Here is a 24,069-nt window from a genome sequence, read left to right as displayed (position 1 = left end):
CTTTGGTGTACGCCTGCATCCTGACCCCTGGACAGCCCTTCTCTGCAGAAACTACCCACTGGACACTCTGACCAAACCGGCTCACCGTTTAATCTTTCGAATTTGTACGGCGGTCCGTCTGGCTATCGCTAAGATTTGGAAGTCGGGTGCCCCCGCCATCCCTTTTATTGAAGCAAAAATTTGGGACATCCTCAAGTTAGAAAAAATTATCGCATGACACGTCGCACCTCTTCTACCTCACGTGGGATCCCTGGCTGGAGAAATTTGTGCCGCTTCACGTCGCTATATCTTGGCTGTAAGAGTCGTCATTCCCCTTTTTTTCCCCCTCCTTTCTTCTTCCCTTCTCTCTCTCTATCCCTCTTTCTCCTTTTCCTTCTCTCTGTATACGCGGATTTCCATTGTTGTGTTATGCTCTGTGACGGTACCGGATGCGACCAGCATTCTATTGGTCTTCTCGTCTCCGTTCTGTATTATGTAATCGATATTTATGTATCTCGTCTACGTGGTTGTCACAGTGCGAGCTATGCCTGTTTTCGTCATATGACACATGATTGTTCACCATTCTTGTCATCCGATTTGATGTACTCATGTCATGTCAACCTTGTTATGCTTCTGGTCACAGCTGCCTTGGAAATCCTGGCTTGTTTTTCTGTTATACATTAAAATAAAATAAAATACTTCTCAAAAAAAAAAGCACAGACCATTATCCTGAGGCTGTTTGGAACTTTGTAGTAACTTTGACAGTGATTGGTGGCCAGATAGCTGCACAAAGAGTGCCCAAATACCCCTGATACGATAGTCTGGGTTGTCTGCTTCACAGAAATATATACTTTTGTGGGTATTTTTGGTTTATTTGTTTAAAAATAGAGTCGCAATCCCATCATACCTAATTCTACGGCTTTGTAAAGAATAATGTACACCTTATAGTATGTTGAAGTGTAGTAGTGCTGGGGAAGTATGGAAATTCTATATACATGAGGTAATTCTGAAATCAGGACACCTGAATTGATAAATTTGGAGGAGATTTTCCATCACTTTACATAATTTTGTGAGGATTCAGAGGGGAAAATACATAAAAAAATGTAAGTTTTTTTTTTTAATTTTCGCTAGTTTCTACTAAATTTCTAATCATACATTTTCAGCTAATTATCTAACTATGGTATCAAAAGAAAGCCCTGTCTCTCCTTGAAAAAACAATATATAGTTTACATGGGTACACTATTCACAGGTAAGCAGAATAGTCGCTGAACCGAAATACCGCAAAAATGGCCAAATTGCTCCGGGTCTTGAGGTACCAAAAACCCCTGGGACTGAAGGGGTTCAAGTACTTTAATATGCATATTTTTTTTGTGAAGCTGTCTAGGATATTATATTGTGCCTTTAATTAATTACTTTTTCTCTCTACCCATCTACCCGCATTGAACTGTTTCAATCACTCCAGTTTCGGGGGTTGCGCCACCTGGTGGATGAAAATGTATAAGCATCAAATGGTAAAAATATGGAAAGACAAAATCTTCAAATTTGGATGTTTAAAATCATAATGGTCAAGTGTATATATATATATTTGAGTGTACGTGGGTATGTGTAATCTTATGTAGTGTAATGATAATTCAGTCTTGGTTTTCGAGAGTCAGTCTCAAACATGATTTTTCATTTAAGGCGGCATTTGTCTTTTAATTTTTAATTTACAATGCGGTCAAAAAAGCAACAAGGATCACTAATGGCTGTACATCATTCAATGCTTCTGAATGATAAGATATTTGTGGTGGATTTTTTTGTGGTGGATTTTTTTGTGGTGGATTTATGTAGTGATGCAATGCACAGTTTTCCATAAACTAGGCATTTATAAATAATCTACCATGTCCTAAGAAAAAAATGTGTGTATGTATTTATATATATGTTGCTATCAAACTACCAGAAGTTACTCTTCAGTAGAACTCAACAGCTGAAAATAGCTACTGTTAATGTTATTACTTTATTATTTATTTTCCATTTATCATTGAGGTGTTTAGAATAAATGTGGGCCCCCGTGTATGAAGCACAATCCAATGCCACCTTTACCATAGGGTGAAAAAGGCCAACTGCCCAGGGCACAGATATGCTCAGTAGCACCTTCACCTGGCCCATTCTTAATAGATTCTTCTGCCCCAGGTGGTTTGTTTCCTGGTCTCTTTCTGTCTGGATTGTGTCTGGAGTTCATATGCCATGTTATGTGTACTAGAGGCAGAAGATATTCCTGCTTTCTGAGTTGCCCATTTTGTGTGTTTAAATGCATCTGAGCGGCAAAATTCATAAAGTATATACATAAAGCTCTACAACAGAGGATTGACGATGGTTCCAATTATCTTAAAGAAGGCCCTGGTTCTTAGGGACGTATTTATCTTTGGCGCTAACTTAGGTCTGATCCAGGGTAGCACCCACAGCCTCCTCCTTGAACAGTGTCCATCTTATTCAGTGACAGGATGAAATACACAGCACCTGGGAACAGCATGCTTGGACGCTGTGGTGGATACAGTCCTCCATGGTATAGATAGTCCTGTTGGGGACATTAGAGATCTCCTATGTAAAAGGCCAATTAAGCAGAGGGACCCAGTTGGGTGGTAGAAGGGCCGCCGTGCACACAGACCTGTTGGACTAGACCAGGTGCGTCCAACCTGCGGCCCTCCAGCTGCTGCAGAACTACATCTCCCATTAGATGTAGTCCTGCAGCAGCTGGAGGGCCGCAGGTTGGACGGCCCTGGACTAGACCATAAAGGACCTCTGCTGGTTTTGAGTCTCCATTTTAGTCTGCAGCTTTGTAATAGAATAAACAGGTCACTTAAATGTAACCATGTTCCCAAATCAATTAAAATTTTAAAGTATCCTAAGAATGTAAAATTGAGCCACAATATTAACCTACAGGTCTGGAAAAGCAGACGCAGAGCTCTTTTTAGAATCAGTTTAGAGAGCAGGGCTAGCTAACAGTCTGAGTAGGGATAGGGTAGAGCAAAGCATCATTCCCTCTGTACATATATACACACAGATTAGTCTAAATTGGTGCTTTACCCTCCAAGAATTACAGAAAAAAAAAAGATTTATTTTACCCTGAAAAAAAGATCAGTTAAAATTAATTTTTATTGAAACACTTTAGCTATGGCAACGAATCAACAAATATATGTGACATTCCCGATGATGAAGGCACGGAGATACTTAACAGCTTCTTTCTTTTGTGTGTGTGGTTCTTCTTTGAGGTTTCATTCTCATGCAGGCAGTTCTATACAAATACTGTCCATGATGGGAGCAATGTGTTTATTTGACAAATACAATATTTACATCTTGTGTTGATTAAGTTTACATTTTTGTTTGTGAATAAGGTCCATTTCCATTCTCCAGACCTAATGCCTCTTTTTCCTTGGCCTTCTTTTTCTCGTCCGCCGTATCAAATCCGGCCTCAATCTCTGCTGGGTCCACATAGGTGTAAAAATAGGCCATGATGGCAAAGATTATACAAACTGCCACCAGTAATGCCGCAAATAGCACATATTCTGCCCACTGTAAAAATTCAAAGCAGAAAACATGAATTACCATTAAAATAATCTGCAACATACCTTTTTTTCCTGTCATTGAAGCATAAATAAAATTAACTAAAATAAACTTTATACACAGCAGTCATCCTGAGTCATGCTGAGAAGTCTACTAAAATACCATATTTTAGTATGCTATAGGCGAGTATAAAACCATGGTGGATTGAGTGCCCCCCCAATGCATCAGGTTGTCCCCCCGAAGATTGTTTTACAAGGGATCAAGAAGTCTGTGCCTGATCTGGTAGAGTCCTGGGCATGTGCTTCATATGACGGAGGATCTTGTTCCACAACATCACATTTCCAAAGTTCAACACAAAAGATCTACTGATTGCTAAAGCAGCTCCTTCAAACATAGCACTATGGGGGGTATAAAATGTCTAAAAAAGATTTAAAACATTACACAGAAGCAAGAACACAAACCTCAGGATTCTGTTTAGGTAACAAATATATATATTTTGTTATATAGGTTTTGTTTGTTTTTACCTGCTCTCCAATATGTGAGGCACCAGCAATAATAAGGACTATGATATTGCCAACGGCCACAGTCAAGAGCCACCCGGCCTGGAGTACAGATTTCATATTAGATGGGGCCTGAAAGAAAACATAGTGGAAACAAGATAACAATAATGCTGGGGATTACAAGTATCCAATCAGGGCTAGATTCTAATAATTCTGCCCACATTTACATCTGTTCTGGCTATACACTATCTGACCAAAACTATACAGACGCTCCTAATCGTTGAGTTCAGGTGTTTCAGCCATACCCTAACGTGTATAAAGTACAGCACATAGGATGCCACAAGTCAGGTTGTGAAATATCTGCCCTTCAAAATTTACGCCAGTCCACTGTAAGTACTATAATGGTAAAATGAAAATGAAGCAGTAGACACACATTCACAGAGCGGGGCTGCCGAGTGCTGAGGCACATAGCTCATAAAAATCACCTGTCCTCTTTAGCATCACCCACTACAGAGTTCCAATTTGCCTTGTCACAAGCATTGTGTGCCGGGAGCTGCATGAAATGCCAAGAAGCTGCACACAAGCCAAAGATCACCATGCTCACTGCCAAATGTGATGTAAAGTGTTCTCTGGTGCGATGAATCACGCTTTACTATCTAGTCAAATGGATGAATCTGGGCTTGGTGGAAGTCAGGAGAAGGATACCTAACGGAATGCATAGTGCCTACTATAAAGTTTGATGGAGGAGCAATAATGGCCTGTGGCTGTTTTTCAGGGGAAGGGCTAGGCCCCTTAGTTCCAGTGAACGGTAACGTGAAGGCAGCAACATACAAAGACATTTTAGAAAATAGTATGTTTCTAACTTTGTGACACCAGTTTGGGGAAGGCCATTCACTGCTCCAACATGACTCTGTCCCTGTGTACAAAGCAAGGTCCATAAACAAATGGTTTTGCGAGATTTGGTGTGGAGGAACTTGAGTGGTCTGTACAGACCACAAAACTTAATCCATTCAAAATCTTAGGGATGAACTGGAATGCTTATTGTGAGCCAGGTTCTCATTCAACATCAGTACCTGACCTCACAAATGCTGTTTGGGCTGAATGGGCACATATTCCCACAAACACACTCAAAATCTTATGGAAAGTCTTCCCACAGGAATGGAGGCTGTTATAGCCCCAAATGGTGGTTCAACTTCATATTAATGGCCATGGTTTTGGAATGAGATGTTCATCAAGCTTATATATGTGTGATGGTTAGGTGTCCACATAAGTTTGGTCATCCTGCATCTTGGCTTTGGCATTTCAGTTGTTTCACATAACTGGAAAATTGCATGTTATGCCACATATGACACAGTACAGGCAATAAGTATTAGGACTCTGCAAGATGAACCATGTTATTTTGCAAGAAGGTTAATGGCTGATATGGATTTAAGTGACCCTGTATTTTGGTATCATAAGGACATGTTATTTAAATGTAAAGAAAATATAGAGCAATATTGTGTATGTTACCTACCTGAGAGTATGAGAACTCTAGTCCAGTGACCGAAAAGACAACCTCGCCTGCTGTAATGAGAAAGTACTGTGGGATCTGAAGAGCCATGTGGACTTTGTTGGGTGGGATATCTTCAATAGATTCAGTTTGTAGCAAAGAAGTACACTGTTTAAGAAAAAAAGATCAGCAGACTTAAAAATTAAAACTGCAGGTTCTGCTAAAACCAGTTCCGGCCACCTGGTCAGATTACTTACTTTGTTAATGACTATGGTGTATGAGCTTCCAAATCCAAATTTCACAGAATCAGCTGAACATTTATGGCCCTTCTCAGTAGTAACTGCAATATTTTTTCTGGAGAAAATGGAGATAATTAAAACACATTTAGAATAAGGAGCTGACGTGTTAAAATAAACAGAGAATCACCTTGTTTACAGCCAAGTAAAGGACATTTATATTAATGTCAAAATGTAGCTCTATATAAGGGATAGGAAGGGAAATGAAAGCTTGTATTATTAATTATAATATTATTGTATTATAGCAAAATAATAATTTGCAGCATGAGAGCTTTCCTTTGGAAGTGTTATTGAAGGAAACATAGAGGAGAGAGGTTATGAGTAAAAAAAAATACATAAAAAGATGCAACATGAGATGAGATGGTCAATAAGTTGGACAAGATGTCATTGGTCAAGATGTTAAGTTAAAAAAGAGAGGCTGGATAATAGTAGATCGAGGTACTTACATTCCCAAGGATACCATTGTGTAATTGGACATTGTGAATGGCATCACGTCACCCACCTCCACATTAGCCACAGTCACATTGATCATTTCATTAAGGTTGTTGAAAAACCTAAAACAATTTCGTGTTATAAGGAAGTTGTGGTTTGGTACTTTACTAAGTTTTTTAAAAAAGAGTAATGCAGCAATTATTAAAATGCAGATGATTTCCCATGAAGCATTATTTAGCAAGTTAGTCTCCCAATAGAAAAAAAAAATGCCCCTGTTCTAAAAATGTAATGCATACCTGATTGCATTGCTGCCTTGCTCTGACTTTTCACTTAAGTCTTCAACCTGTACATAAGCAAAGCAACCATTTAATAACATTATTTATGTCTTGTCTAATCATTGAGTGTTTTCCTATTTTCCATTGTTTATTGCTAAACAAAAAAAGCTGATTGTTTTGGTAATGTGTACCCAAAATACAATTCATACACATTTTTTTATTCAGTATCAACAGATTCAGCACAGAACAACTGAACCTAAACCCCCAAAGCTTTCCCTGAAATCAACAGCACTTATTCATAAATGTATAGTAAGTACAGCACTGTTAAGGGGTGGTAATATACACCCTATTAGAGCTACCTTTTTAACAAATATCTAAAAGCCTTTATGGCCAACGATAAGAAAAGTACAGCTCCTATGTCTTTTAGATAGATTTAAGACATGAGAGGAAAAAGCAGCCTACAATACTAATTGATACAGATGCTATGAGCAGTGCAATGGAACGTGTGAGTTATAGGGTTGGATGGAACAGAGGGAACGAAAAACCTCATTCTACTATACATGAATTCTTATACCCTTTTGCAATATCAGGGTAAAGTTATATTTAGAAATCTAGATACTTCCATTCGTCTCAGATCATTCTTTGACTATAGCATTTCAGAAGACCCACTAAGATCTGTCTCTCACCCACTCCTAATGTGAATACATACACATGGAACAAATAAAATATAGATTTCTAACACAACCTAAGCACCATTGCGTAACATTTATTTATAAAGCCCCTGCATTTTCCGCACGATACACAATTTGTGCACATTAACTGTTTGAATTCAATGTGTATTATAGTTATATGAAGCTCCACACCCCAGATGGATGGGTACTCACTATGCAAAACAATTACCTTACAGAGTCACAGCAGCCAATTATAATAAGCCGTTCACGCATCTGAAATGGTTAGTGGGTTTTTTTCCGGTCACGTTTCAAGCCCATAATTCACAATAAGGTACGCCAATTTAGATTTTCCAAATCAAACGATTACTTACTAATTGTCCTTGGAAGGCAGGAGTCGTTGTAACGATATAAGTGTATCGAGTCTTTCCCACAGGGCTTCCTAGGGGGATTCCCATGGTTGCGTTTTCAAAGCTAATATTCACATTGTTGGACAGCTTAATTGTCTTGTATTCACTTGCCTGAAAATAACAATATAGTATGAATGCAAACCAAGAGAACATTTTCAGGATATTTAAAAACTACTTCAAGAAAGTTATGTGGCATAGATTTATTTCATTATTATTATTATTGTTTTATATAGCACCATCATAGTCTATCGCGATGTACAATGGGTAGACAGGACATAACAGGTATATAACATAACAATTTGACTTATAGAAATGGGTAAGGAGGGCCCTGCTCAAACTAGTTTATAATCTAGAGGTAGTTAGGGTGTATTACACAAGTGGTCAAAGTGCCATTATTTATTTGCTTTCCTTTTTTTATTCATCTGGTCAATAATTTGGGAATAGTTTTTTGCATTTTTGATTTTTTTTATGAAACATTCAGTAGAAGGATAAATGTAACACTTGCCGTGACCCTGCAGTGGTACTACGTAGCGCAACCAAGCACAACACCTAAAAGTCAAAATCTAAGTCTATTTTTAGTGAATGCACAGGCATACATATATCATAATCCAACTATAGACAAAGGAAGGATAGACTAATAATAATAGTTTTGCTGATTGTGTTTTCCTTTTTCTGCAGGTTGTGAGAGAGAAGTCCCTAACTCTTTCGTGTCACCTCACTTTATGATATAATGTTACGAGTTCACCTATGGATTGTGCATAGCCAGTTCTTGCATTGGCACATGAGAAATGTGCTATAGTTACCCTTCTAAATACATGAAGAAATGTTCCATCTCACATGGAACTCCAACACTGGCGAATATATCCCTTTGGGTTTAAAACCACTAAGGTGTCATGTGTGTCAACCAACTTAACTGGACTATAAAGTATATACCAAAAATTACAACTTCAAAACAGACAGGAATTACAAACGCTGAAAAGCTTAGTACCTGAGAAGGGGATACTTGGACGATCTCGACATTTGGAGTTGTTCCCATATAAGCAAAACTGACGTTTGTGTTGCCTAAATTGATGACTTTAAGTTGAAACTCACTGCTAGAGGGGAAATCCGGCAGGGTTTTCTATAAGCAGAAATGAAGACAAGAACATTTTATTTGAGAACTTTGCTCAGTAACATTAACTGTTGTATTTTATACAGCATTCGCATCCAAAGAGTACAAAATAAGCCAGATTTACTGTATGATAACAGATTTGTTACTAAACCCACTCAAGCATCTTATTTGAAACCGGGCAGAGTTACACGGTATGTTGATGCACTTCATTGCTGTGTTCCATTTGCTAAATTATAAAGAAAAATTACCATAGGAACTAATGGAATATCCCTGCTGAATTGCATCATATTTAGCACTTTGCTTTTTATAAACATGCACACAGCACATAATTATGTGTTTTATTGTGTTCGCTGACCTTGTCATGCCAGACGTCTGCCAGGTTGTGACTTGTGAGTAACAAAGTAGTTCCCACTCTCATAAGGAGTACAGCAAAATATGCTTTGCATACCTGGGAAGTCTGAGTTTATCCCAGAGATCCTGAGTTAAATGTGGAAAAAATAGTGTATATTTCTTTTGCCAGTGTTACTAAAAATGGCTGGGTATCCTGAAATGTTACTTGCGATGTGATGCCACAAACAGCCACGTGGCATATATGTCATCATGCTTGTGATGTAGACGCAGAAACCATACATCAAAATAACAGATCCGCTTTAAGCGATGCACATTCACACCTCCTCTGGGTTTACTTACATCTATCTCGACTTGTACAAGGGCAGCAGCAACAAATGCCATGGCGGCAAGAAACATTCCCACGGTCATTCTCTTCAGAGGCCTAAATTAAAACAATCGCATAGTGAGTGTGGACTATAAAACAAGGTTATATATACAAAATGTATTTATTCTTATTTAACATAAAAAAATCAATTCATACTAATAAGATTACGTGACACCTACTGGTATTGACGGAATTTTATGTATGATGTTTAATTGGCGTCTGTGTGTTGACCATTAATGAAATTATTGTATATAAGTATTTTTAATATCGGACTAAAAATAAACGTACGGAACACTGGATATAAAGTACATCTTGCTGGAGTGCTCTAGACTTACGTGAAGTTTAGCTTGCATTTTCTTAGAAGAGGATATATGACAGCATCCACAATTGGCACCAGGACGATAATCAGAATGGGATTCACTGTCTGTAAAATGAAAATAGGGGTTAACCATGAAATATGCAAAATATGTGGAAGAAAATCATTCTAAGATTATATTTTATAGTACCTTACCTGCATTTGGTCTGGCTGGATCTGAATTGCACCCTAAAATCAAGGATATATGAAAAAAGAAAAAATATACGTATTATTATTATTATTATTACTATACACAGCGCTTAATACAATATATATTCAAGGGGAATGACAAGACGAGAATTGACAGACTAAGACAAACCGATACATGGTGGTAAGAGCCCTGCTCGCAAGCTTACAGTAATCTTGAGGGGACGGGGTGACAAACATAAAGCACAGAGAAAGGGTGAGAGGTAGTGAGGTGGTTGTATCAATGACAAGGAAGTTCTAGCAGCTAAGATGGCGCGGCTTCTCTGAAGAAGTGAGTTTTGAGATGTTTCTTGAATGTTTGGAGGGAGGGTGAATGCTGAAGGTTCCAGAGAATGGCTGGGGGCGAGCCCACCGGATTAGTATGAATAACATTATTAAAATAAATCAGCTTCAGCACTGCATATATACAAATACAATTATAATTATATAATATATTTCTTAATAAAAACATACAAAGTTTCCATCCATTGTAGTGGCTTGCAAAGTCCATCTTGATCCCTTGAAAGAAAAAGAAGGAACAGTGAAGACATTGGAGAACAAAGGTCAGCGTGAGGCAAAAGAGAGTTCTCATGAAAAATGACCAGTTTCTTCCTAGTAATATTTTATAAAAATCCCCTCCCAATAACCTTTGCTTTTTGATTTATTCACAGAAGTATGCTAGAAAGTCGGTTTCTGAAGAGCCAACCCTGGCAAGTTTCTCCAGAAAAAGGACAGAGCTGATGATACATAATTCCGTTCACTTATTTGACTATATATTGTACAGCGTCATCCAAGTTCTTTCGCCAGAAGGAGGGATAGATAGTGAGAAAAGGGATGAGAGGTAGCTAGTAAGAAAGGGGGGGGGGGTTAGTAAAAATATTGAAATATATAAAGAGTGAGAATGAGTGAGAGAATTAATCTGTGGATGCATTGTGTGAATGAGTGAGAGAATTAATGAATTAATGTGTGGATAAATTGCTTGAATTTTGTGAGAATGCATTGAAGAGTGTCTAATAAATGGTTTGTGTGAATGAGTGAGAGAATAAATGATTGTGTGAATGAATCACCTGAAGCCATCCGTTTACAAGATGGGGAAATACATTGGCATCGTATAAAATCACATTCTTTCCATTAGTGTAATTATAGGTGTACCCAATTTACCCAAAACAAAGTATATGTGCGCCCAACTTCTAAACATTTCCTATAAAAGTGTCATTAGGTTTGGGAGATACCCTGATATAACACAAATTTCATTCTGCTTAATTCGTATTAAAGCATGGAACATTTCTTTCCTATTTTACCTGCTGATCAAATAGTGCCCAGAACATGGGGAGTGGCAGGTACAAAAACAGAACCCTCAGGACCATCTTAATTTGTGCAATTAGACGTTCCTAAAAGTAGGGAATAACAACATTGGTAAGGTATTGGAGTTTCATATTCATCTGTAGGTAAATGAGATGGAAGCGTAGGAATTTGCTTTGCTTACTTCATACTTTTCTGTTGCCCAATCCATCCAGTGCTCCCTCTTAGGGATTGTCTTACTACGATTCCTGTACCTGTTCTTGAGGGCAAACTGTCAAGAAAATGAATTTACGTTAGGGGTAACCAGTGTGAATTATACGGCACCTAAACATATGAACTATTTATGCCTGATCTGAAAACCTGCTGTATTATGGAATATTTTATAGGTAACGTAGCGGTCTGATGCTCCAGAGCATGTATGTCTATTATCTATCTTTCAGTGTTCACAAATGGTACCTTAGATTTGGAAATTTCATGTGAAGCAAAAAGTAATTGAAACAGAAAGTTATTTTAGGGGGATTTCCTTTTGCCAACCGTCTACATCTGTGGTGGTTCTTCTCAGGATCCTTTAAGATAGTGGGCTATTTTTATTTTGCCCTACCATGACAAAATGTGGATATCCCCATCAGTACATTAGAGTAAAGAATGGACTATTCATAAAGTCTTGCCAGGAAAGACCTCAACATGTATAGCTTGGAGGAAAGATGAGAGAATAAATAGATGTCTTCAAATATATAATACATATAATAGAATACAGAATAAATAAAGTAAATAAAGAATTGCAGGATTTTTCAAAGGTGGTGAAATGCTAGTAAAATACTTTAGGGTAAGATTTTGTATGTAATGTTAAAAACGGTGGAGTTTAACACAGTGAGAGAATTAATGTGATACCCACAATGCTATCCACATAATAAGGCAATTATTTTAGAAATGGATCTGACCATTTAGATCAATTACATTAGATTACATACACACATAAATATTCACCATCTGGTGAAAATGACTATGCTATACCATCTATATTTGAATACTTGACTTACCCAAATGCATTTGCACACTTGGACAATAATGTTGCCCTGGGGAGATACTTTTTTGTACATGCTGCTTCCAACGATGAATACAACTGTAAAAATAAATTATGATGTACTGTAAACATAGATATATATACACAACAACCCTTGTATTGTGGTGGGAGGGTACTGGGGTCTACATTAGGATCTAGTTTGTAACCCACCTGTAAGAAACATCTGACTTGAATGGCTCTATCTAAATTCTTCAGCACATTGGTTTTAAAACACAGCTTTTAGGTCATGATAAAGATCATGCACCCAAAATACAAATCATTTATTACTTACCAAGAGCAACAACCATTAGTGCTGCTGGGACTCCAAAGGCCAAAGGATAGCATTTTTGCTTAGTGTGGATTCCACATTCTTGTCCTAAAACAGATAGGGAGTAATGTCGTAATGCACATGTTCTGTATAGACATACAACTGAAGACTTCCATTGACTTCCATTGACTTTACCCCAAACTTTAGACGATACAGCTCGTCTGCCTGGGTCTATACCAAAAATCTTAGAATTTTAAATGTTGGGGTAGATGGGAGAACAAGCAAGGTTGAGATTACACTCTTGGTGCCAGTGCTTTAAATAAATAATAAAAGGTTTTCGCAGGAAGGACATAGACATTAAAAGGGGGGGTTATAGAACCAGAAATAGGTATCGGCGATCAGATCTCACCAGTCTTTTGCTTTTCGCAGTACCTCTAAAACATGGTACCTTAGGCACACAATCATTGTGCCTAGCGTGAGATCTGCTCCAGGAACAGAACTATTACACACCAGCATGTGAATGTTTACCTCTAAGGATCGGTGTTATGATGGTAGACAGGAGACTCCCAGCATTAATTGAAAGGTAAAATATTGAAAAGAACCGACTCCTTTGTTTATCCTGCAAGTGGGAAAGAAGTCATTGTTCATTGTTTCAACCCAGTGAGTGGTATAAGAATGACAAATCCATTTTTTTATGATGTGCACATAGTATAAGTCCAGTGGTTAAACATAGACACTTAATATTCATCATTCCATGAAAGCGTTCAATTATAGATACTGTATTACAAAACCTACATCAACCATATGACTAAATATAGTAATAACGTGTTTAAATGCAGCCATAACTAGCTAGTTTTAAGAGTGATTTTTTACATTTTGCAATAGCTGCCCTTTTAGTCAAAACTAGTGACCGAATCCATAAATCCTTTGCAAAAATATGTTAATCTTTAAAATAAAAGGTGTCATTTACAGTTTTTTTTTAAATTTTCTTCCTTTGTATGTGTCTGCACATGGCATATTGGCTTACTTTCTCAGTCGCATGGGTTAAGAGTAAAAAAAATAAGGGGAGGCATATAAAATTTTAAAGATCAAACATATCAATATATATTGTTTGGCTACAATTTAATAATGTGGCACATAAACTACATTCTTGGTGCACAAGGTTTTGAAGGTCATCTTCCTTCCTAAAGTTGAATTACCCTAAGTCTTTCCCAGGGGAGGGCTGGCAGCCTAAGGCCTGGGGGGCAAGTCTAGTCAACTGGCCCATTGCACCATCAAAGCGGCTGCGAGCGACATTGAAAGCGGCCGTCGTGCGGCAGTCACTCCACCAGCGCCTAATGAAATTAAAGTGGCCGCATGCCTCAGCTCTTCATCCCACCACTTTTAAGACATGGGAAGAGGAGCTGAGGCATGGCCATTGGGTCTGACAGCCGCATGATGCAGGGGCGTACCTAGAGTATTTGGCACCTGTGGCAGACCCTGTATGTGGCACACCCCCCCCCCCACACACACACACTTTAAAACTGCATAGTTTCTATGGTTAGGCAAACATTGACAGAGGTACAGCATATTTGTTACATTATATGCTTAGGGATTACGCAGCACCACCGTCAATGTGTGCCTATACACTGAGCCAGACACTGACAACCCCTATCACTATATACTAAGCCAAACATTGATGTGGTGTAGGCTTACCACTTTAGTGACTGGCATAGTATATAGTAGGGATGCACCGAAATTAAAATTCTGGACTGAAACTAAAAATTCAGCATTCACTTGGCCAAAACTGAAAAAAAAAAACAAAAAAAAACTTTCAAATACTTTATTAAAAGTAACACCAAAATTAGACAAAAAAAATCACAACAATAATATTAACACACATATATATAACAACAATCACAATCCTATCATGTCCAGGTTCTAGCATGTGCTGGCTGACTTAGCATGATAGGAGTGTGATTGCTGTTTGCAATTATATATATAAATATATAAATATATATTAATACTGTCATTGAATTATTCTGTCCAATAAAAGTGTTAACACACCGAAGTTGGACCAAAAAATAATTTATAACAGCAATCACACTCCTATCATGCCTAGGCAGGCACTACATGCTGGAATCTGGGCATGAAAGGAATGTGATTACGGACTCCCTATGCCAAGCTATCCCCCAACACTTACACATCCATGCTATCTGAAACCCTCATTCACAAACATTCAGCATAACACCCATCACTCTCACACACTTACATTCAGCATAACACCCATCACTCTCACACACTTACATTTAGCATAACACCCATCACTCTCACACACTTACATTTAGCATAACACCCATCACTCTCACACACTTACATTCAGCATAACACCCATCACTCTCACACTTACATTTAGCATAACACCCATCACTCTCACACTTACATTTAGCATAACACCCATCACTCTCACACACTTACATTCAGCATAACACCCATCACTCTCACACACTTACATTCAGCATAACACCCATCACTCTCACACACTTACTAATCCACTCTCTCCTACCTTTTCTTCTTTCACTCTCACTTTTCTTCTTCCTCTTCTTCTTCTTCTACTTCTTCTTCTTCCTGTCCTGTGCACTGAGCGCGGAAGACGGTGGGCGTGGCTTCAGTGTTGTGCGCCGGGATTTGACATCAAGTCCCGGCGCACAGCCACAGTTGCCGCGCGCACCGTTTCTGGAGGCGTGCCGGCATGGTGGCAGCCCTTGGATGAGCGGCAGCCGGGGGCGGACCCCGGCCCCCCCGCCAGGTACGCATGACGCATGACGGCCGCATGACGGCCGTATTCAATCCTGCTCGCGGCCGCTTAGTTTTTAACTTTGCGGCCGCAGCCGCATTGAATGCCTGTCTGCCGGTCGTCCGTCCGGCCCACCGGCCTGGTCTTTACCTAATTTTTGTGTATCTGAATGTTATGTAGATGTTGCTCACAAACACAGACAAGCAGTAGAACATAACTTACTGGTCTTTACTTCAGTAACCACATGCAACACATTAAGATATATACACAAGAGACCTAACACAACAGAACAAGTGCACATTTCCATTATGCTGCCACCTACTGGCAAAACAGACTGTATAATACCCCAATACATAACACTAATGAACACAACTGATGTATGAATATATGATTTTCCTGTTTTGATACCTGGCTTTCATCAAATTGGTCTCCACCAAAAGCTGCTACACATGGTTTGATTCCACCTGTGCCAAGAGCAATCAGGAGAAGGCCGATCATTGACATTGCGCTGTAGAGAAGAAAATTTACCATTAGTTCTCACCGGGACAACACTTGTTTTTACCAAATATCACACCACGTGCCACAGTCATTCTCTCTGCTGGCAAATTCAACTACACTAGTTTAAATTAAACTACACTTATTTTCACTTTAAAAGGAATGAATGATTCAAAGAACATTTCATTGTTGGTCATGGTGATACCCTTTTTACCAAATTGAAACTACCTAATATCGTGTATTGATCGAAATAATAAATAATCATTATTCATATTATGTAGGTAAATATCTCTTTATGTAGGCATGTCTGAATATATATATAAATCAGTAAAACCGGGCTTGATTACTAATACTTACATATGGACATCAATAGTGTCCGGTGTCCCATCTTTATTTACATCAGTCAGGTCATGAATTGCACTTATGGCCATTACCACCTGCCCAACTGTATAAACCACTGACAGGTAGACAATAGTCCTGTGGAGACAAAATCACGTGGATTGTTTTAATGCTCATTTTAGTGATCATTAACCATTCATGGTGAAAGTGTCCATTCAACATCAGTACTACTATCAGTTCTACCACTATTCTAGTGCTGCATGAGAGCAGCTGAACAGGAATCAGTTAAAATCTCAGTTTATTACTGGAAGTTAGTCTAAAACACTTGAAGGGTCCAAGAAAATGATAGTCATAATAATACTTTACAAGAAGTTGCTAATGATCCTCACTATCCAGAAAGTCTTACTTGAATTTTCCCAGCCATGAGTCAGCAATAATAGCCCCAAGGATCGGAGTCAAGTAGCAGACAGCAACAAAAGTATGATAAACAACAGTTGAAAGGTTGTTGTCCCATCGTAGAAAATATTTAAAGTACAGAACCAACACCGCTGTAGGGGAGATACAATGAGAGATTAAATAAGGCCTCTAGAAATGTTTGCAGGAGCTGAAGACCAAACAAATGTGAGAACGTACCTCGCATTCCATAGTAGGAGAACCTTTCACAGAACTCATTGATGACAATAAAGAAGATACTCAAGGGGTAACCAAAACAGCCCGGCTGGAAACCAAACAAGACACAGTAAGGTCACCTATAATTGTATTGATATAGCTGAATTATGTGACTATAGCTGAATTACTGTAGGTGAGAACCTGACCCTGTAGCAGATAAATGGTTATTGGCTACATTAGATCTCTATTTAACTTAAAGCACATTTCTCTTCAAATTCCATCGCCATAAACATAAATATATGTATATATACAGTAGTGTTCAAAGGTTTTATGCTGGTGTGAAAAAAGGTAAGGTGAGAATGCTAAATGCTAAAGACATGTTAATAGTTTATCTTTATCATTTAACAAAATGCAAAGTAAATCAAATCAATATTTGGTGTGATCACTCTTTGATTTCAAAACTGCATCAATTCTTCTAGGTACACTTGCACACAGGTTTTCTGAGGAACTCGGCAGGTAGGTTGCTTCAAACATCTTGAAGACCTGACCACAACTGTTCTGTGGATTTAGGCAGCCTCAGTTGCTTCTCTTTCTTCATGTAATCCCAGACTTTATGATGTTGAGATCAGGGCTCTGTGGGGCCATACCCTCACTTCCAGGACTCCTTGTTCTTCTTTACTCTGAAGATAGTTGAGTCACTGGTTTCCACGTTGGAGGTGTGGCTTTTTGCTGCAAGTCTTCCTTGAAGACCATGTCTGACCAGACTACTACAGACTGTAGTGGATGGCTGTACCAGGGTCCCACTGATTTCTGCCACTGCTGATCTGATGGCACTGCTAGACATCTTTTAAATGTGAAGGGGAGCAAGCATGATGTGTGTTTCATCTGCTGCACAAAGTTTCCTAGGCTGTCCATTGTGTTCTTCACCCAGTTTCATTCCTCCTACACAGCTGTTTCTGTTAATGACTGTGTTTCAACCGACATATTCAATTGATAATCAGTAGCTCCTGTTTATTATTATTTTTGATCACATTCCTATAAAATGCCTGACTTTATGCAAGTGTACCTAGAGGAAACCATTCTTACTTTAGAGCATTTTTTCCCCATACCTGCCTAAAACTTTTTCACACTACTGCATACATATGTAGTGCTTTGGGATTATGGATTGAAGGTCTCTTTTATGTCTTTATTGGTGGCGATAAATCTGGGTTTAACACTATCAGAGTAATTTAATAAACAAATACACACATCTCAAGTCCTAAATATAGGATCTACTACACAATTTTGATTTCAAACATACCACATATAGGTGTGTCCAATGACTTATTAACATTTTTTGTAACAAATTGATATTCTAAAAGCAACATTTTAGGAGTTCCTAACCACCATCTATAAGAAGCACCTGCCTACTCCAGTGAGGTTTTGATAAATGTTTTATTTTGGTCCATCTATTAGATGTAATAGATCTAATAGATCAATTCTATTGATAAATGTGCAGCAATTCCTGTGCTTAGAGCAAAATAATACTCTGTAGGAGGCATCCATAATTAAAAATACTCCTAGATACAAGCCGTAGTATACTTGAACAACTACTACCGGATTTTGCAACATTATTATTATTTGATTATTTGGGGGAGAGTAACTATGCAACAAGTATTTTTTGACCATGGGGTGCCTCATTGTTCATGTAACCAGCATCACAGATTAAACACGCACAGCTCTTGTTTTCCTTACGAATACATTTACGGATGTAATATACTTACTGGTGATTTTCCACTTTTCGCTGTGGAAAAAAAAAAGAAGATTGATTTAAGCATGTGTATAGTCTTTTAAACTATAAATGCTGAATATTTAAGTAATATTTTGTATTGTATGGTAAGCACAACGAACTAAAGTAGCCAAAAGCTTGCTGTAAAAGTCTCAGTCTTACTAAGGGTGATACAAGTCTGTTTGGTGGTGTTATGGTGGCAGCTTATAACCGTTGTGTATCTGGGACCTGAACTTGAGTCCCAAGTCTATACACTATGCACCCTTCTCATTTGTCTACTAGAGATGCAGGGAGATCTGTGGCTCCAGTGGCTTTAAGCTCTCATTTACTATACATAAACATATGTATTCTAATGTTTTTAGTGCATAGCATGAAACGTAGTCTAATCCCCATTGCAATTTGCTTAATCTTCTAACCACCAGGAACATTTCATTGGCTGTTGTGGTGATAAGACAACTCAGTGGCATCATCACTTTCTATTACTTAGTCAAGCCACTTGGGTTGCAGGCCCACCATGCAATATGTTATGAAAACATGTGGGGGGGCAGTAACAGTATGGCATCTGAATTTGATTCTGGCACTTAAAAGCCAGCAGCCCATAGATCACAGGGGTTCAACCGTAGGCTACAGATTCACATCACCCTAGATCCAGCAGTTGTCTACACACTACATTATTACATTGGCCATCTGAGACACCTTCGAGGTGATTGGACAGTTTTATTGCACATCAGCAATCTGGCCAATGTGCTTGATGGTCAATCTGGGGCTGATGGAGGAAGACGCAAGTAGAAGTGTCAGGGGTCTCTGAAAATGGTTTTATTGCAGAAAACTTCTAATTGGAAGCAAAGAACTCTGGTGCAATGGAAGCTATGTATAAAAAGTTATTCTGGTACAAAGTTTAAAAGAGTGGTCTTGTCACCATAGCAATCCAAAAGAACATTTAAGAAATAATAAAATAAAAGCTTGGCTAACGGGTGTCCTAACACGCTGGTTGCCTTCCAAATGGTAGGGTTTAAAACACATTAATTTAACACTTTAATGTTTAAATATATCATTTATCTTAATATTACACTTAGCTTATCATAATATATTCAATAAACATGGAACATTAGATCTGTCTATGCTCTATTATGAAGTGCAACCAAGTATCACAGAGTTCATTATTATCACAGAGCTAATGTGTGAATAAATGGCTATTGACTGCTTCTGACAATGAGAAACCTATACAGCATATTAAACTAATGTATTACCGATTTTACAGAATTTAATGGTTTCTAAATACCCTTATCTCTGCCTCTCATTTAGTACTAATCAGCAACAAATGACTGCTCCTGAGTTCACAATTTTTTATTATACCTGTCTATAACAGTAAATGAACGATATGATTAAAAAATAATGTTTAGGTTTTTGTTCCCATTATTTCCTTTTCAGATGCTTGCCTCTCGTATTTTAAAAAGTATGGTTTATTTTATTTTATTTCATCGCTATACTTCTGCATAGCTTCTACAAGAAGTCAAAGAAGTTGATAGTGAAGTTATACATGCAATGTATTAATATGCCAATATTACAGATTAGACCCAGATATCCTATTACATATCACAATGCTTTAAGCAAGGTATACATAGCCTGAAAATCCATTGTAAGATATTGCCAATTGTGCCCACCATGAGGAAAAATCACTTAAGATTCCGAGTTACAGATTAATGCCTGGAATCAACCACTATTTAATAGATATACTGATTAATAGTACCCGTTAACCAGAATATTGTATGTGCCTTGTAGGTAGTAGCCTATTATATATATATATATATATATATATATATATATATATATATATATATTAGGTTGGGGTACTAGATAAAGAAGCAGGAGCATAGTTTAATGTGGGCACTGTTGGCATTTATGCTGACACCCTAAAAGTTGTGTGCATTAAATCAATTTATAAATTGGCACATTCAATGCTTATTAAACACTCTAATAATGATACCATCATATAACCCAAATCCCTTTTGAGGTGTGTAATACTATTTATAGTATTTAAATTACACATAAAGTATGTAGAAACATTGCGAGACCTCATTTGTATGTAAAGGAATAATTGTCTTTACTGTGATTACGGTCACTGCATTAAGGTGTTGAAATCTCTTCTTAAACTGAACTAACCAATGTTATATTGCTGTTTTTGCATATTAGAGTTTCCTAGAATTTTATCAATGAAGCAATAAAAAAAGCACTTTTGAGTTCTCAAAATGCTTCGTAAACACATTTAACATAGATTACCAAAGTGCTTACCACAATCATGTCAATTGTTCTCATAATGTTTCCTTTGTATCTGATGATAAGCAGCAACTCACTTTTATAGCCTCATCTTGCGAATGTAGTAAGCACATAAATGTAATTACCCTGGAGCCAGGCATATACGTGACATATATATATATATATATATATATATATATATATATATATATATATATATATATATATATATAGTAGAGGTTGTAGCCGTATTAGTCCAGTGGTGTAAATATCAAAAACAGATGGAATAAGTATCTTGTGATAATACCATGCAAAGATTGAGGTTGACATTTGCAATACAATGATAGTAAAATACCATTACATTTATAAAGAACCTCTGTCACTTGCATATACTTATATTGCTCTCTCCCTTCTGTCGTCTGATGCTTTACGCCAGTCAGGGCCATAAGCAGCTGCTTAATCCGCTTTACTTGCAATATGATCTATATATTAAGAAAAAATGGCTTCATTTGCTTATTTTAATAAATTTTTTTGCACTGTCCCTGGCTTCTCATATGATGCACTCCGAAGAGAATATTCAATTTGCATTTGGGGACACGTGAAAATATCACGAATGAACAGATTCAGTAAATGTGTACTTTTTTCTATTGATTTATGGTTAATCACATTTGTTCCAATTTTACTAGAGTATAGATGATTTTATGACCTCTACGATCACAGGGTAAACTCCGAGCGTGAGCACCTTTATAATGTGAGAGGGATCTATATCCCATCATAGTCATAGTCATAGTGGAGCAGCAGCATAGTCAGCACAAGTCATGGGGATTTGGCCTATGATTTTTTTCACGACTATGTTAATAAAATGTGTCACTTACTAAACATGGAATAAGGAATTAATACGAACAAAAAATGCATCGGACAGGGCACAGCAGTGCTAGTAAATATTTTCTATATGCTCTACCAGGTAAAAGTTTCAATGCTTACAATAGATTTTACAGGAAAATGTATGTCATATATATATATATATATATATATATATATATATAACGTATGACAAAGTAGAATGTGAACAATTAAAATAAAATTAAATCAAGCAAATGCCTGAATCTATCCTCTGCGGAGCCTACCCTTGCAGGACGCAGCTAGGACTGCCCACTGGTGTCGGTGGGCGTTCCAGCCAATATCGCAGGCAGTCCTGGGCAGGGAGTGGGGCATGTCATGATCCTGCTCCCATGACCCGGAGGATTTGGGTGTCAACCGAGAGAACCAGTGTAGGCGAAACGCAGAGAGTTTCCAAGTATAATGATATCCATTACTCTTATTTATAGGTATATCATAGTTGGTATTCCTGTTTGAATGAATGTTCCTCAAGTAACTATCTTTAAATAATTACAAGGTTTCTAAGAGGACAGGTATTTGATTACGGTATTTGACCCTACCTAGAATCTCCACGATGGGCCATTAAAGAGTTCATATTTAAAGAGTATTAGGTCAACTCATTAAGGAAGACACATTCATAGAGTTAACTGTAATCCCCACAAAGTAAACCGCAGCACTGTTTGGGTCAATATTCCAGATGTGACATTGTTATCCTTGTTTTCTTGCTGCACCGACATGGTACAGACATAAACATTTCAAGGTTTTTGTTTTTTTACAAATTCTGAGGAAACTTCATATTTTCAAAATTTTTGTAGGTTAATGTACATAGTTACACTGTGGGGTTTGCTTTCTTAGGCAATCAATTTTATTTAGCTTTTTTCCCACCTCCTCCTGACCAAAATGCTGATGCCGGTCTTTAAACGACACAGATTTGTAAATGAACCATTTGAAATGATTAGTCCCATACACCTCCCAGTGGGGTCACAGTAACTAAAATAACATGAAAAACGCATCTCCTTAACCCTTCAGTCAATTGACATGATAATATCAACATGTGGACTGAGGTTGGCTTTAATTCATCACTTTAAGACAGTGTTGATTAAGCATGGGTGAAGGAACCGGGCGGGGGGGTAATAGGAGAGGACCCCATATTAGTTAGAGGCTGCAGTAGGCGATAGCTTCTATTGGTCCTACACACCAAAAAATGCAGTTAGAAGAGTTTTAAGCATCTCAGAGATGGAACAACCATTCTCTAATGGTCCAATAAAAGTTATCAACTTTTACAAAGGACATCTTTTCTTGGACCAATAAGGCCATATCATTTTTCCCTTATTGCAGCAACAGCAAACTGAAGTAAATGTTAAGCAATAAGGTTGAACTCTATTCTTCATGCCTACATAAAGCTTGTTCTTGTAACTGTCCTGGGTTCCACTTCAGAGGTGAAGGAAAGAATTTCAGAATTAATTGAAGGTTTTTGTGACACAGTGTTTTTTTCCCCGTATTTCTTATTAGTCCAATCTTTAACAGAGCACCAGTACTTCAGTGTATTTGCGTTATGTAGTAACGTTGCCTGACTTATATATTGTGAAATAAATATTTACTTAAATATCTCATGAGTGGTACTTGAGAACTCCTGATATAGCTGTTTGCACTGTATTCATATGGAAAGAATAAATGCCACAAATTAACCCCTAACGGTGCCAGGTGGTAGGCAGTACATTATCTAGAAGATGTGAGGGTAAAAAAAAACAGACCTGATTTGAGTCTCTGATGTCTTGGACATCTAGAATATAATTTCCTTTAAGACACACTCTTTCTGCGTAATATTTAAATGCTACACAATTTACATTAGTAAACAAGAATGCAATGTACGAAAAAGAACAATTTCTCCTGCAGATATGACTGATGATTGTAGACAGTTTGCAATATTATTTACGCTTCGGGTCACATGAAGGGAAACAAAAACATTCTGGCGTTAAGAAGTAGCTCAATAAAGTGTTTTTATAACATACCCATGATGTTGATCGGGATACTGTGATGTTGAAAGTAGAAGTATCCACTGGAGACTGGGGAAGACTTGCTAGGTTATCCCTTAATTTTAATGCTTCTATACCTGGCTGTGGTTCAACCCTAGATACTCATTACAATAATACAGCTCAATGACTCCTCCTCTGCTGCTTTGAATAGATACCTGCACTGTGACAGCCCAGGGGTTTGGGCAGACTCCCATGAGAAGGGCTGGCAATGGGGCAGGGACACTAAGAGTGGAATCTGTACACTACAGCAGAATGCACAGACGCGCTGATAAAAGGCAATTGCTGGCAGCGAGTTGTATGATATACAGCCATTCTTGGC

The 24,069-nt window shown here is 37.8% G+C and overlaps 1 protein-coding gene across 1 annotated transcript; it reads right to left on the bottom strand.

The window, feature by feature from the left end:
* Positions 1–3,096: 3,096 nt before the first annotated feature.
* On the bottom strand, positions 3,097–23,791 carry SLC15A1 (solute carrier family 15 member 1). Its single transcript, XM_053457620.1, has 23 exons — positions 23,727–23,791; positions 18,575–18,594; positions 16,836–16,920; positions 16,609–16,750; positions 16,221–16,340; positions 15,777–15,876; positions 13,121–13,211; positions 12,617–12,700; positions 12,302–12,384; positions 11,446–11,532; positions 11,261–11,350; positions 10,434–10,478; positions 9,930–9,962; positions 9,754–9,842; positions 9,394–9,475; positions 8,581–8,712; positions 7,557–7,703; positions 6,536–6,582; positions 6,254–6,361; positions 5,769–5,865; positions 5,536–5,679; positions 4,047–4,154; positions 3,097–3,531 (listed from the first exon to the last, which is right to left on the bottom strand). The coding sequence occupies exons 1-23, from the start codon at positions 23,728–23,730 to the stop codon at positions 3,331–3,333; spliced, it is 2,139 nt and encodes a 712-aa protein (XP_053313595.1). The 5' UTR covers positions 23,731–23,791; the 3' UTR covers positions 3,097–3,330.
* Positions 23,792–24,069: the final 278 nt, after the last annotated feature.

Source organism: Spea bombifrons, chromosome 2 (assembly GCF_027358695.1).
Source record: "Spea bombifrons isolate aSpeBom1 chromosome 2, aSpeBom1.2.pri, whole genome shotgun sequence".
NCBI lineage: Eukaryota > Metazoa > Chordata > Amphibia > Anura > Pelobatidae > Spea > Spea bombifrons.
The sequence above is the reverse complement of the archived record's forward strand: the minus strand, read 5'-3'. Positions and strand labels throughout refer to the sequence as shown.

What these genes read in the sequence shown, in the direction of transcription:
- SLC15A1 (XM_053457620.1), bottom strand. An exon ending in ACCAATTTGATGAAAGCCAG is followed by an intron (nt 13,212 to 15,776) that starts GTATCAAAACAG and finishes TCCCACTTGCAG; the next exon opens with GATAAACAAAGGAGTCGGTT. An exon ending in CAAGGCAGCAATGCAATCAG is followed by an intron (nt 6,362 to 6,535) that starts GTATGCATTACA and finishes AAATTGTTTTAG; the next exon opens with GTTTTTCAACAACCTTAATG.